The 14,563-nt window shown below is 43.4% G+C and overlaps 1 protein-coding gene across 2 annotated transcripts in view; it reads left to right on the forward strand.

Moving 5' to 3' along the window:
• The window catches only part of CHN2 (chimerin 2), a 284,844-nt gene that overhangs the window by 138,931 nt on the left and 131,350 nt on the right, over positions 1-14,563 (forward strand). For both annotated transcript variants that reach the window (XM_080818303.1, XM_080818304.1), the window contains exon 2: positions 8,439-8,477. In XM_080818303.1, the coding sequence (XP_080674429.1) occupies positions 8,439-8,477 (39 nt within the window). The remainder of the gene's footprint in view (positions 1-8,438; positions 8,478-14,563) is intronic.

A 14,563-nucleotide genomic window follows, 5' to 3' on the forward strand; every position in this document is an offset into this window, starting at 1 on the left:
GTGGCCAGGGGCCAGATCCTGCGGAGCTCCAGAAGCCTACTTGCCTCATTCACTGAGGTGTCCCCAGGGTCTGGCTCACTGTTTGTATTCAGTAAATACCTGTTGAATGGAAGACACTCAACATGCTCTGCATACAGAACATTGACCCAGAACTGAAACTCCGCGTGGCCCCAGTGCCCTCTAGTGACCACAGACTCCAGCCCAAGGCCCTCAGTAGCTTCATCATCTTCAGAAAAATCTCAGCTTAGCCTTGTCCTTGGGGCCCAGCCAAGTGTCTGGAATTTGTCTTATTAACTTACTACTTTCTTTTAGTTTTAAGAATTTAAGAATTTGTCTTATTCTCTGCTCCCTACCTGTAGCCTATTTGCAAATGTGTGTATCAAGAAATCAAGAGCAACAGCTGAGACCTGGCCCTTCTGGGAGAGGGGATGGCCCTCTATTCCCAATGATGCCCCTTCCGCCCCCATACGGTAATTGATGCAGCTTTGCTTGAAGGATTCTTAAGGATGGGTCCTCTCCAACCTTCCTGGGAGATCATTCTCTAAATTGGTGAATCTTTCACTGCTCGCATTTTCCAGAGGCCCCACATGTGTTTTTCTGTTGATCTAGTCACACGCCACTGAGCCCGCCGAAGGAATCTGGCTCTTCTTGAGGTTTACAAGGGTTTCCTCCTTAGTTGTCACTTACTCGAGTGTAGCACATGGCGTTCTCTAAATTTTCTTCATTAATCAGTTCCCAAATTCCTTTACACTTGCTCCTCGGGTGATTGCATCAAGTCAACATAGTTCTGGAGCTGAAAAGACCTAGAAGAATAGAGCCTTCCAACTGCAGCTACCAAAATGAATGTGATTAATGTGTTTCCACCTCACTCCACGGCCATGTTTCCACAGGTTCACTCTGAGGAGGCACTCCATGCTTCCATTTGCTTCCCTGCAAATGCACATTTAGGCTTATCTGTGTATTTTCTCACTGAGTCTTAAATGCACAAAAATTAAAACGTATATTGGTGATAGCCAGTGTTGGTGAAGGTGTGGGGATACAGGCATTTGTTCACACGTTGCTGAGATTTCCAACTGATGCAACTTGGGAAGGCCAGTTTTTAAATTTTACTTACAAAAGAGAGCAAGAGAGAGAGAGAGAGAGAGCAGGTAGTGGCAGAGGGAGAGTGAGAGAGAGAATCTCAAACAGACTCCGAGCTGAGCATGGAGCCCGACACTGGCCTTGATCTCATGACCCTGAGATCATGACCTGAGCCGAAACCGAAACCAAGAGCCTGACACTTAACCGACTGAGCCACCCAGGCGCCCCATGGAAGACTATATTAACAGCTTTTGAAACAAAAAATACAGAGACCCTTTACCCAGCATTTAACATATCATTGCAGCTTTCTTTTTAGTAATAGAAAATCAAAAGTAGCCTAAATGTTCATCCTTTGGAAACTATTATAAAGGAATCAAATGCATTTGGGTATTACTCATGGAGTAGAAGACCAAGCCACAGGTTAAAAAAATAATGCCAATAAAACCTCTGTGTACTGATGTGGAAAGATGCCTAAGGAATATCATGAAATTCCAAAGCAAATTGCAGAACAGTGTATGTGATAGAAGACCATTTTTAAAAAATTTTTATTCCAGCCATTTATAGGACAAAATCTAGGCAGAGTTGCATTAATTGATCGATGGTACTTTCTGGTAGGTGGCTTTCTAAGATAGACATTTTTCAATTGTTGAAATTTTTCTGTTTTTCCACAGTAGGTGTGTATTCCTTTTTAAGTTCAGTAAAAACAGTAGAGATCATAAGTTATTTTTGTGATGCTTTTGATCGAGAAAGACGAGTTTTTATGGTGTGTGCTCTCCATGGCCCCTGTTGTCCTCTCCTTGGGTCTCAGCCATGGAGAAGCTTTCCATGCCCCGACACTACAACTCTTCGTCCTTCCCCCAGAGCTCAGGATGGCTATGCATCTTCTCAGGGTGAGTTACTTCAGCACAGAAGGTTTTTGAGATGACCTTCAAGTCTTAACACACAGGCCCCTTTAACCAGCTTTTCTTTGCTTTGCTTTTTGTTTAATATGTTTGGATTCTTTATAGATTATTTCATGCAAGTGGTCTTATGACCTACTTTTGTAAGATTTTGATCATTTTCTAAGCATTACCTCTTTTTTTTCTCTCCTTCCGCCCCCTCTTTAATGAGAGGAGATATCTGCTTCCCAGCCTGCTTAAAATTGCTCATTAACGTTGATTTCACAAAATTTTTAAAAGAGGGACAAGGGGATTGGACATGGCCTTTTTCTACAGAAGCCCTTGTCTCTTTTCTTTTGCCTTCCCTCTTAACTCTTCCTGACCTAAAACTGTACACGCTACCTGTGTTATTGTGAGGATTATTTTGGTTGGGTCTTTTTACTTCTACTTTATTTCCAGGGTGGTGATTGATTGATTGGTTGATTGATCTGAAAGACAGAGAGGACATGCAGTTGAGTGGGGCAAGGGGCAGACTCCTGGCCCAGCAGGGAGCCCCACATGGGGCTTGATATCAGGACCTGTGAGATCATGACCCATGAGATCACTACCTGAACCAAAACTAAGAGTCCAACACTTAAACAATGGAGCCACCCAGGTGCCCCTAAAAAATAAAATCTTTAAAAAAAGAGATAGAGGGACTCCTGGGTGGCTCAGTTGGTTAATCCACTGCCTTTGGCTCAGGTCATGATCCCAAGGTCCTGGGATCGAGTCCCACATCAGGCTACTTGCTCGGCAGGGAGCCTGCTTCTCTGTCTGCCTCTGCCTGCCACTCTGCCTGCTTGTGCACTCGCTCTTTCTCTCTCTCTTTCTCTCTGACAAATAAATAAATAAAATCTTAAAAAAAAAGAGAGAGAGAGAGAGAAACCACCTAGCACTCCAATGAATTTATTTCTCATTTATTTAAATTTTTACACAAACAATATGATCAGAAAATTAGAAAACACAGGTGAGCAAATGAAGAGAAAAGTAGAAATCACCTGTATTTTCACTATCAAGTATAGCTACTGTTAATAATTGGGTTTACAGTCTTATAGATCATTTCTATGTGCATATTTTTTTCTGAAACTGGGACTATATTTAATAGACTGTTTTATAACTTGATTTCATATTTAATGTTACCATAAATAATTTGTCCATGTCATTAAAGAGAGAGAATGATAGCAAGCATGGAGTTATGCACGCCAGGCACCAGACTAAGTATTTCACACATACTAGCCCATGCTCTCCTCACAACATGCTGTAAGTTGGACAGTATTATTACTCCCATTTTGTAGATAAGAAAAATTGAGGCACAGAGAGATGAGATAAATTGGCTAAGGTCAATCCACTGGTAAATGACAGAACTAGGTTTTGAACCTAGATAGTGTAGCTCCAGAGGCCACGTTGTTGACCATGAAGCTCTGACCCACATCATTCTTTTCACGTCTCTATTATAGGATAATTTATTTAACCACTCCCTGTTTCTGGACTCTTAGATCCACTGTTTTCCACAAAGCAGCAATGAACACCTTGTTCATGTATTTACCTGTACACGTGTTCATGTACAACCTTAGGCTGAATTCCCGTGGATAGAATCACCGAGTCCAAGAGTTTACACACTTTTTTAAAGTTTGGATGCCCATTATTCAATATTTTTAAGCAATATATTTTCTAAGTCTTTTTGACCCTCTTTGTTCTTTTCCAAAAGTGTGTAACTGTCTTCTGGGTTCAGTAATAGTTTTTTTTGTTTGTTTGTTTGTTTGTTTGTTTTCTTAAAACATGGAGCTTCTTCCCTTCTACGCCCTCTCCCTTCCTTCTGCATCACACCCATTTCTCTAAGACGTTTAACAAAGTAATACAGTTTCCACAAGTATTAAGCTTTATGGTGTCACAGTTCTAGTACCTTACACCTCCCTCATTGTAACTCTTTGATGGGGTTCTGTACACAGATGGAATGCTGCCCACCCTTCGACTTGAGGTCAATCTTTCAAACAGCTCTTTTTTTTTTTTTTTTTGAAGATTTTATGTATTTATTTATTTGTCAGAGAGAGAGAGAGAGAAAGCACAAGCAGGCAGAGGCAGAGAGAGAAGCAGGCTCCCTGCTGAGCAATGAGCCCGATGTGGGACTTGATCCCAGGACCCTGGAATCATGACCTGAGCTGAAGGCAGCAGCTCAACCGCCTGAGCCACCCAGGCATCCCTCATACAGCTCTTTTTTTCTTTTCTTTTCTTTATTTAGTCTTTCAAGCTTTATAGGAGTCAAAGTAACAAACCTGTTATGCGATATATTTTTTTCCTGATTCAATACAGGTAAACGGGGCGAATGTGTCTGGCAAGGATGGCTGATGTGTCAGAAACTTGGAAGACAGAGCTTGCTGCTGTCCTCTCACTTGGGTCTTGCTCTTGCTCTATAACCTTGAGGAAGCCACTTGATCGCTTCTGTGTTTCATTTTCCTCATTTGCCAAATGAGGACGGTGAACCAAATGACCTAGAAAACCTATTCCCGGTTTGGAGGGGAGGGGATAAAAAAAAAAAAATGTCAGGCTATCCAAGTGTGAAGTAGAGCTTTGAAAAGTATTATGTGAACTTGGGGCAAATGTGCACGTGGGTGGGGTAGGGTTGGAGGCAGCTAAAGACGCATTTCAACATATTAAAAATATTTTGTGCCTTGTGTCTTGACCGAGGTCTCCTAACTGTGCTTTAGTGGTTTGTGAAACATGTCTCTAAGACCAAGGTAATTATAGTTGTTCCACTGAAGCATGACAAATGGCCTCTCACTTTGAATTCTTTAATGGGAGAGAAAAACCTTCCATGACAACAGCACTGGAACTTAATTACAGGCCCCAGATCCAGGGTAAGAAGAGAGAGAGTCGAGGCTGTGGTCTAGGGGCGGGAGACAACCTGGGGAGAACCAGGACGGGCTGATATAACACTGACAACAACATGATGAGGACATCAGTGGGGCTACACCGAGAACTCGGTATTGGCCAGGCGCTGTCCCAAGAACTTGAAATATGGTATCTCCTTTAATTCCCACAGTGACCTAAGAGATAGGTTGGGAGGTAGGCACTTTTATTTCTTCTGTTTTATAAAGATGAGTAGTGGGAGGCTCTTGAAGTTAAGCAACCTGCTTCGAGTTATTCAGCCAGTCGATCAGAGGTGAAATCTGAACTTTGAGAGTTTCCTTACTTAACACAGGCTTTTTGGGTGCCTGTTACATGCCAGGCATCCTTGTGGGGGCTGCAGATGCACGAGTGAATGAGGCAAAATGCCTGTTTATATGGAGTTTGGCTAATAGTGGGATGAGCCCTGTGATAACAAGCCAACAGATCAATAAATAATTTCAGATGGCAACAAACGCTATGAGGGAGAGTGACCAGAGCTGGGGGAAGGCTGCTTTACACAAGATTGTCAGGGAAGGCTCCGGGGGGGGGGGTGACATGTGAGCTGAGCCCAACACAACGGAGCAAGTCAGCCATGCAGAGATGCAGTGGGCCCTCCACAAGAGCGATGGCCGGGGGTGTGGGAGAGCTTGGCTCGCTCTAGGAATAGAGAGAGAGAGTTAGCATGTCTGGGTATGTGTAAAAGGGCAAGATGTCTGCAAAGAAGTCTGGCCGGTGGGGACCAGATGACACAGCACCTTGTGGGCCACAGTAAGAGGTTTGTATATATTATTCCAAATGTAGAAGGAAGACACTACAGAATTTTAAGCAGGGAAGCATGATCTCCAGTCTCTGTAGGCGGCCTTTTTCACCTCTGTGTAATATTACTAACAAGGAGCAACTAAAAAGGGGTGAATTGTTTCTGTAGCATGCAGGGGAGCCTAAATGAAAGTTATAAAGTCAGGGGCCAGTGTTTCAGATGAAACAAAATTCTTGTTGTTGTTGTTTTTTCCACAAAACAGCAGGACTGTAATGGACAGGGAGGAAGAGATCCTTTAATCTAAACTTCTGACTTCAGTTAAAAAGACCTTTCGGGCACATCGGTGGCTCAGTCAGTTCAGCGTCCAACTCTTGATTTCGGCTGAGGTCATCATCACAGTTGGTGGGATCGAGTCTCACATCGGCAGGCTCCATGCTCAGTGGCGAGTCTGCTCGAGATTTTCTCATTCCCTCTCCTGATGCCCCTACCCCTGCCCTCTTCTCTCTCAAATAAATAAATAAATCTTTTAAAAAATGACAGAAGACCTTAGGGGAGCCAAGAGGAGCATCTGAGCTCCATTTAAAACCTGTGTAAGGAAGACTGCTTCTTCTCTTTGGGAGAAGTGCCAAGAATTGCACTCTAGGTACTGACCATTCTTTTTTTTTTTTTTTTTAAGATTTTATTTATTTATTTGACAGAGAGAACAATCACAAGTAGGCAGAGAGGCAGGCAGAGAGAGGGGGGGAAGCAGGCTCTCCACAGAGAGGCCGATGTGGGGCTCGATCCCAGGACCCTGAGATCATGACCTGACCCGAAAGCAGAGGCCTAACCCACTGAGCCACCCAGGCGCCCCGGTACTGACCATTCTTGACCACGGCTTGGTCTGGGGATTATGCTTGCCTCCCAGAACAAATCTCACCCAAAATAATAAGACATTATAGCTTTGTTTAGATGACATCTCAGGGATTTACATTTCTATGCAGTCTGGTTTGTGTGTGTGTATCTTTCTCTTTGAAAAATATTTTTGAAAGTGCCATCAACATGTTAACATACAAGACCTGACTTTTCTGGACTTGGCAACTTGATTTATTTTATTTGAATGCTTTCTATAAACAAATACTCCTGTTAATTCATTAAAACTGGTTTATGTCATATATAGGGTGAAATTAGTGGCCTGTTTGGGTTAAAAGCTCACAGTTAGAAGATAGTATTCTACTTTGGCAGAGCTATAAGGAATTTCACTTTTATTGGCAAACTAAGTTTGAATAACAATGCAAACCATCATTAACGCACTGTATTTGTGTGTGCACACGTGTGGGTGTTTATGCATTGGTAGGTTCCCGACAATACAGACCTGAGAGTATGGAGTTATTTGAATGAAACTATATTTGGAGGCATTTAGTTACCTCTGTGATTGGTGGGCCCCAGAGAACAAGACATTAATTGTGAAAGAATTTAATTTAAGCTACACAGCTATAATTAAGTAGGATTTGGGGAAGTTCACCACTCTTGTGTTAGTTGTTTTTTTTTTTTTTAAGATTTATTTATTTATTTGACAAATCACAAGTAGGCAGAGGCAGGCAGAGAGAGAGAGGAAGGGAAGCAGGCTCCCCGCTGAGAGAGAGCCCGACGCGGGGCTCAATCCCAGGACCCCAGGATCATGACCCGAGCCGAAGGCAGAGGCTTCAACCCACTGAGCCACCCAGGCGCCCCTCTTGTGTTAGTTTTTATACAAATAGCATATTTGTTTCTCGGGAGGGGAAAAATTCTCGAACTATCTCGGCGCAAGAGGTCAGAGAAGATCTAGTCCTTGGCACAAAAGTGGTATGTGACAGTAGCATCAGGACATGGGGCAGTGGGAGGATGGCTGTCTGATGCTTTGGGGGTGCAGGGTGATGAAAACAGTTCCTTCATATGAAGGTGCTGAATTAGAGAACTCTTACAGTTCCCCCAGCTCAGCATTCTGTGATATCCAGAGGGAAAGGATTCTCCCCTCTGGCTGTACAAGCTACAGTACGTTTTACCAAGGCCTTATGCTTCAAGCTCAGGACGGCTCTAATAACTCCGTCAGAATTATAAATTCAGCTGTCAGCACTGGGATTGTTGAATCGACTGAACAAGCAGATTTTCTCCCATTGTCTGTTTTCTAGATTGATGAATAACAATTTCGTCCTCTCCATTTTGTTCTCACTCTTTCACTCTGACACTTCTGATTGCTGAGAGGTGTTCTAGAAATTTCCTAAGTCACACACTGGAGTAAATTCAAGGACATAATGCGATTCCAATTGAATCATCAGTGTCTCTGCTGTCAGGCCCAGTCATTGTAGGAGTTCAGTTGGTGGAGTTGCACAACTTCCCAGATTTAATATTACATACTTGCCACTTTACGTCTTGCCCTCAAGTCTTAATAAATGGGCTAAAGGTCTGATGGGAAACTGTGAGATAAATTATATGTTTATTATGCCAAGTTAAGTAAATACTGTTTGAAAGGATTACTGGAGGGTACAATCAAGTTAATTGCTTTAAAAATCTTTTTTGATTTACTGGGCTCTATGAAAATGGTTAAGCAATTGATTTCTGTCATGGTAAGTGATCTGAAGAGAGTGGTGTTGGGTCTGCGAGGGTTGCCATGCGCATTTCCTCCCTCCTGGCTGGAACTGTCCCATAAATGAGCAGAGAGGGCCCCCTGGGACCAGAACGCAAGTACTGCTGACAGACTGTTGTTCCTCCAAAGAACACACATGTTGACAGTTTGACGTTCAGGCTGACAGACTGATTTCTTTTCTTTTTTATTCTAGATGCTGAAGAATACCAGCCTCCAATATGGAAATCATACTGTGAGTATTTGAAACGAGAATCTCCTCAGAGGTCTTCTGTCGGCCTGCCTTTTAAACAATTCTCACCATTGATTTAATGCACTCAAGCAATCCCACATCACGGCACTGCAAACCCAAATCTTTCTTTTTCGACTAAGGAGAGATTTGAGGCAGAGTGGACCGCACAGCCTTTTCCCCTGGCTGGGACCCCCAAGAGCAGGCTGCCTGTGACCCACTTCAGGAATGCTTAGAGAAAAAGAGACTTTCTGACTCCACGCCTCTTGGTTTGCAGTTGGTCTTTTCTTTTTTGCAGAGCCGGTCAGCAAGGGCGAATGTGTGACCTCCAATGAATTACATTCTTAGCTGATCATCCTATAGCTGTAATATCATATGACATTGGCCACAGAAAATATTAATAGATAGCGAAGACTAACTATGGTCATTACGGGTGGCACCTTAGATACAGATCATCAGTATGATGACTGACTGGTCATCAGTCAGCAATTCAGCTCCCTTCATGAAGGCAGGCAGTTGTCATCACGTCAAGCTCATTTTCTCTTTCCTTACTATCATCTGCCTAAGTCATTCTCTAAGAGCAAGAGAGGGAAGGAGTGGGGTAGGTGGGAAACCTGCTGCGCTGACAGTCAGGGGACACGTGTTCTTGTTCAGGCTCTGGGTCTGGACAGCAATCATAAGAATAATTAGTACCATCGTTATCGATGTTACCATTGTTTCTCCCACCTGTGAGACCTGCCCCGTGCCAGCCGCTGTGCCAGCTGTGTGTCTGAGCTCTCAAATTCTCACCACAGCCCTAAGTGATGGTGGCCACGTACAAGGAAACCACAGCTCAGGGAGGTTCAGTAACTTGACATATGGTCTGCATCTCTGAGTGCATTGGACTGGCATGCAGAGTGGAACCCAGAAGCAAGCCTGACCCACAGCCTGCAAGTTTCCAAGACGTTTTTCCTTCCACTTAAATTTTTTTAAAGATTTATTCATTTGAGAGAGAGAGAGAGCATGCGCACCAGTGCAGGGGGGGGGGCATAGAGGGACAGAATCCCCAGGTGGACTCCCTACCGAGTGTAGAGCCCTACATGGGGCTCAGTCCCAGGAACTGTGAGATCACGACCTGAGCTGAAACCAAGAGTTGAATGCTTAACCGACTGAGCCACCCATTTGGCCTTCCACTTAAAATTGTGTACATAAATATATACATTCACACAGACACGCATATATACATATACTCGCTCATGTACATATGTGTTACAAAAGCAATACAAAGCTGCATACAAGAGAAACATTACAAAATACACAAAGCTGAGAGTGAAATGTTTCAGGGTTGACCAACCAGCCCCCATCCTGGATTCCGTGTCTCTATGCTGCTTCCCCAGGGCTGACCTCTGTCAGTTTTGGAAGGCATAGCCTTCCAAGTGTTCAAAAGACACATGCGTAATATGAAGGCATTTTTGCGGTTGTGCCCTTTTGAAAAAAAAAAATGGGTTTATGCTGTACTTGGTGTCCTTCAACTTGCTTGTTTCACTTCACAAATACCTTGCTTTTATCTTCCCACGTCAGCATATATAGAAGAACCTCATTCTTATTACATGAGTCTGTTCTTCCATCTGTGAAATAAAGGGGTTGTGCTGGGTCTCTGAGGGCCCTTCCAATCTAATGTTCTGCATTCTGATCTTCCATTTTAAAAGGCAGCGCTAATGACTTAGTAATTGGATGTTTTTGTTTGTTTGTTTCCTAATGGAGTGTGAAGAGCTCTGACAGTAAATCAACAAAATATCCGTAGTGAGAGGCTCGGGGTGTTCCATGACTCACTGTGCTTTGCACACCACTTTGCACACAGCCTTGCATACATTAAATAGCCAATAAATATTTGTTGAGTGAGTGCCACCGCAGAGAGCTCTACTGAAGCAAAAAGATGGCGTTGGCTCAAATTCATTTCGCCTTTCGCTAAGAGGCCTTGGGCCACCCAATATATTTCTTAAAAGGGCTCTGTATCCTGAGGAAGATAGGAAACAAATGGCTAATTACATGTTTACAATGTCAATTTCACCCTTGTGTATTGGTTTTAAGTTTGATTTGGGGGTCTCACCAAGTTGTGTGTGTGTGCGTGCGTGTGTTTAATTTGCTCTAAAACCATAAAACTTCAGACACAGAAGGGATAGTTAATGCCATTTAATACAAACTGATTGGCATTTATGAAATCACTCTTTATTACATCTGACTAAGTGTCATCCTGGCTGTATTTGAGGACCTCTGGTGATGCCTAACTCCAAAACTGAAGGGAGTATGCCACCAGATGTGCCATTCATGGCATTAAAACCACATTGCCTAAAGGTATACGGAGCATCTGAGAAAGAACTCTCTTTTGGCTGTCCTGCACCCCTAAATTATTTGAGTTTCGGTGTTGGGCCACTTAAAAACTCAGCTGACCATATTATTCCCAAGATCATGCTACTCTCTTATTCCCAAGATGGTCATCATTTCATATGGTCTTTAGAGCATAAGTATTAGGAGTCAAAAATGACTAACTTGTGATCCATACTTTTCTCCAGTTTAGAGTCTTATAAGGGAGACAGATATAAACCAGTTAATTTAAAATGTAAATGGCTTTTTAGTAATAATATAGCATTCCTCCACCTCCTGGGATTAGAGAAGACTTTATAGAAGAGGTTTAAATTTGTATAGGGTCTTGAAGGATGAATATGAGAAGGAATCTTAGGGTCTTGCCAAGCTTCACGAGATACTTTTTAAAATCCAAATATACTAAAACTGTAGGATTTTCCTGAATTGAACGTCCAAAAATTTCAGAGTATGAAATTTGCTTTATTTGAAATAACTGGTTGTTAAATCCATTTTGAACCTCAGGACTCACCAAGCTCTTGTCTTTGAAATGTTCACAAACCATCCTTTGAAAGATAATTTTAGATATTGATGTCAAGCTCATTAGCATATCATTTATGGAAGCCACATTTTTCCATCACATGCTTTTGTTTTTTCAAACTTTAGTGATTTTTTGGTACTTGGAAATATCTCGTATATTTACTGGAGGCAGTACATTTTTACCATATTATAGGACTTGATTCTGAGAATTATGATTTTGAATTTTTATAGAAGGATCTAGGTATGTCTTATCTTTTATTCCCTGTTATTGGACACAACTTTGACTTATTTGATATCAGATTCTATTGTGAGGCATGACAATAATTATGACATTATTCCTAAAAGAAAATTAGTCTGCTTGATTCTCTGCTCCCCTCCCTTTCTTAGAGCCGAATGCTGTCACTCACTGGGCTGTTTCCAAAAGAATAATCTTGCCCCAAAATATCATATATCTGCAGCTAGTCCTTAATATTCAAGACTAAACCCCCAAAAACTGATGAAGTCACCGAAAAAGTTTTGGTTTCAATATTCTAAAAGAAAAGCTATCTTCAAGTTCACTTTTAAAAAAATAAATAAAGCCATATTCTAAACTTTAAACCAGAACTGTATGAACTGTATGCCCTAAGCAGAGAAGTTCACAGGTCAGCCACCCTGGGTATACTCTGCAAGCTTTTCTTTTCTAAGAGGCCAGGTGCCAATTAGACAGCAGATGCTGGGGCCGATGGCTCTCCCAGGAGACCTTCCCAGACAGTAGGTCAAGCAGTCACAACTTGTGCCTGTTTTCCTAGAGAGGAGTTCAGAACCTCAAGACACTTCTCCACTGACCCCCTGAATCAGAATCACCAGGGGGAATATTTATAATAACAAATCCTTAGCCCCCCCCCCCAGATTTCTGAATCAGAAGAGTGGGATGGATCTCCAATTTATCACACGCTATAGATGTTTCTTCTGCACACTTACACCTGAAATCCCCATCATGAGGCTACATGGCCTCACCCTCGGGTTTTTCACAGTGCCATTAGACAAGAGGAGAGAACTCAGTCCCCGTTAAGACAGACATTTCTGTTAGTGAGAAGGTGGGAGGTGGGGTTCAGGTGAGAAGACCTCCAAAGCACCTACTAATTCTCACTCACAACCAAGAGCTTTTCCCATGAAGACTGGAAAGACATGGGCGGTGAGCTGGGCGGGGGGGGGGGGGGTCGGGTGCTGGCTCAGTGTTGCAATCAAATGGCTGGCTTGGGCTCCTGGGTCTGCATGCCCTCTTTAGAAAGAAGTGGCTGGAGAGGCCATTCCTGAAGGGTCTTCAGGACCCTGTGGGTGTGGACTGAGCTCCAGCATCACCCAGGCCACTAGATTTCATTTGGCATCCACAGGAAGAGGGGTTGATTATTGTCAGAGGAGAGTGCGCCCAGTTTTCTTCTTGAAGACAAAATAAAACCTTCTTTCCGTGAGCTCTGGGCTTCTCAGTGCGCTTCAGGTTGCTTGGGGAGCAAGAACTCCTCCACCTCCACGGTCCCCAGTGAACACACCCTCTGCCCAACAGCTCATTCCAGTGCTAAACATTAATCGTGTGCTCTAGAGCGCCTAGGGCTGGGGAGTGCCTGGAACACATTTGGAACATTGCCACAGCAGCAAATTCCATCCTATCACCTCTTAGCCCACAGAACCCCCCAAGAAGTGACATATGGTATTGCATTTTGCTTGTGAAATATGTTTGTTGAGCAACAAAAACAACAAAAACTCAAGAAGTGACACTTTCAGACTACGTGACATGTTCCAGTTTGTATTAAATGTGCCTCAGAGGTTTTTTTTTTTTCATGGACAGTGGTTTTATTATAGCTAACCTGGAAAAGGAGGGACCGAGACTCTCACTCAAAGCTACGATAGGATTTAGGGCCCATTTTTTTATATGGCTACCATTGCCGTTGGTTGCCGTCTCATTATCTTTATGGAGACACATAATCCAGATGGTCAACAGCTTCTGTGCCTAGTTGCCAAATGCTGTCGCTTAGAGCGGCGGCAAACAGATCGGTTCCTGAGACCTGCTCACTGAGAAACGGCAGTCAGTCGATGATGTGTGCTGCCCAGGGACCAGAAAGGAGAACTGGCGTCTCTGGCTCGAGAGGCTTACAGGGACCCCCTCAAAGTTACCCCTAGATCAGACTGTTTCTGAGGCTAGCGATTGATGGCGTTGCTCTTTACTAAACCTGAGAGAGTCCTCAGAGGACGCAGCAATGGACTTTAGCCTGTCCAGAATGTTCCTTCTCCTGTATCCTCTTTGATTGTTTATGGCTTCTCCATCTCTCATTGTTTCAAGATCCTTCCCTCCATTCATCATTCATTGAGCCCTGTCCTCTCTCCTCCGCAATCAATTCACCTTCTTTTCTACTACTGTTCTTTCCTGGTTCCCTGCCTCCGAGGCTCCTCCCTTGATCCTTCCTTCAGCGAGGCAAAGTGCAATGGCCCCACTTCTGGCTGCTGAGCATTAGAATCTCCATAGAGCTTTATAAAAAAAAAATATTGGGGGGCTTTTCACCGGACTGTCAGAGTGAACACTGCCAGCGAGCAGCCCTAGTCCCACACAGGACCTCTCAGCTGCCTGAGAGGGAACTCTGGCAAGTCGTTTAGGGAACGACTGGCAAGGCTGAAAAATACAGACCTTGGAATCTGGGAAATCAGGCTTTCAATCTCGATTTCATCATATTATTTGTATGACCCTGAGCTTCTTCAAAGCTTGGCATCTCCACTACTTTTATTAGCCAGGGCAGAATAATAGTTACCCTGGAAGTTTGTCAGAAAGATTAAACGAGAAGACGTAGATAAGGTGTTTGGCACATAGTAGGTGTCCACAAAATGGCAGCTTTTGTTATTCTGAATAGGCTTATCCTTATTATTATTCTGAAACAGACCAGATCGTGTCATCTCCCTGCTCAAAAAATGTCACTGCCTCCTCCCTGCAGACAGATCATCCGTGCTCCTTGGCATGAGCTGCAGGATTTAGCTTTCTGTGACCTCGTCCTACATCTGCCCATCTTGGTGGAACAACCGCGCTGGACCCTTACTGATCAATAAACATACCATCCCCTTTCCCTGTTGGGGCTCTCTCTTGACCTGGATCTGCCCTTCTCCTCTCTACGTGCAGAAACCCCTCTAATGCTTCAAGAAGAGCTCTATGCTTCTCCCCTTGGGAAGCCATCTGGCCACCTGAATAA

This window comes from Martes martes (assembly GCF_963455335.1).
Source record: "Martes martes genome assembly, chromosome: 11".
In the NCBI taxonomy this organism is placed as follows: domain Eukaryota; kingdom Metazoa; phylum Chordata; class Mammalia; order Carnivora; family Mustelidae; genus Martes; species Martes martes.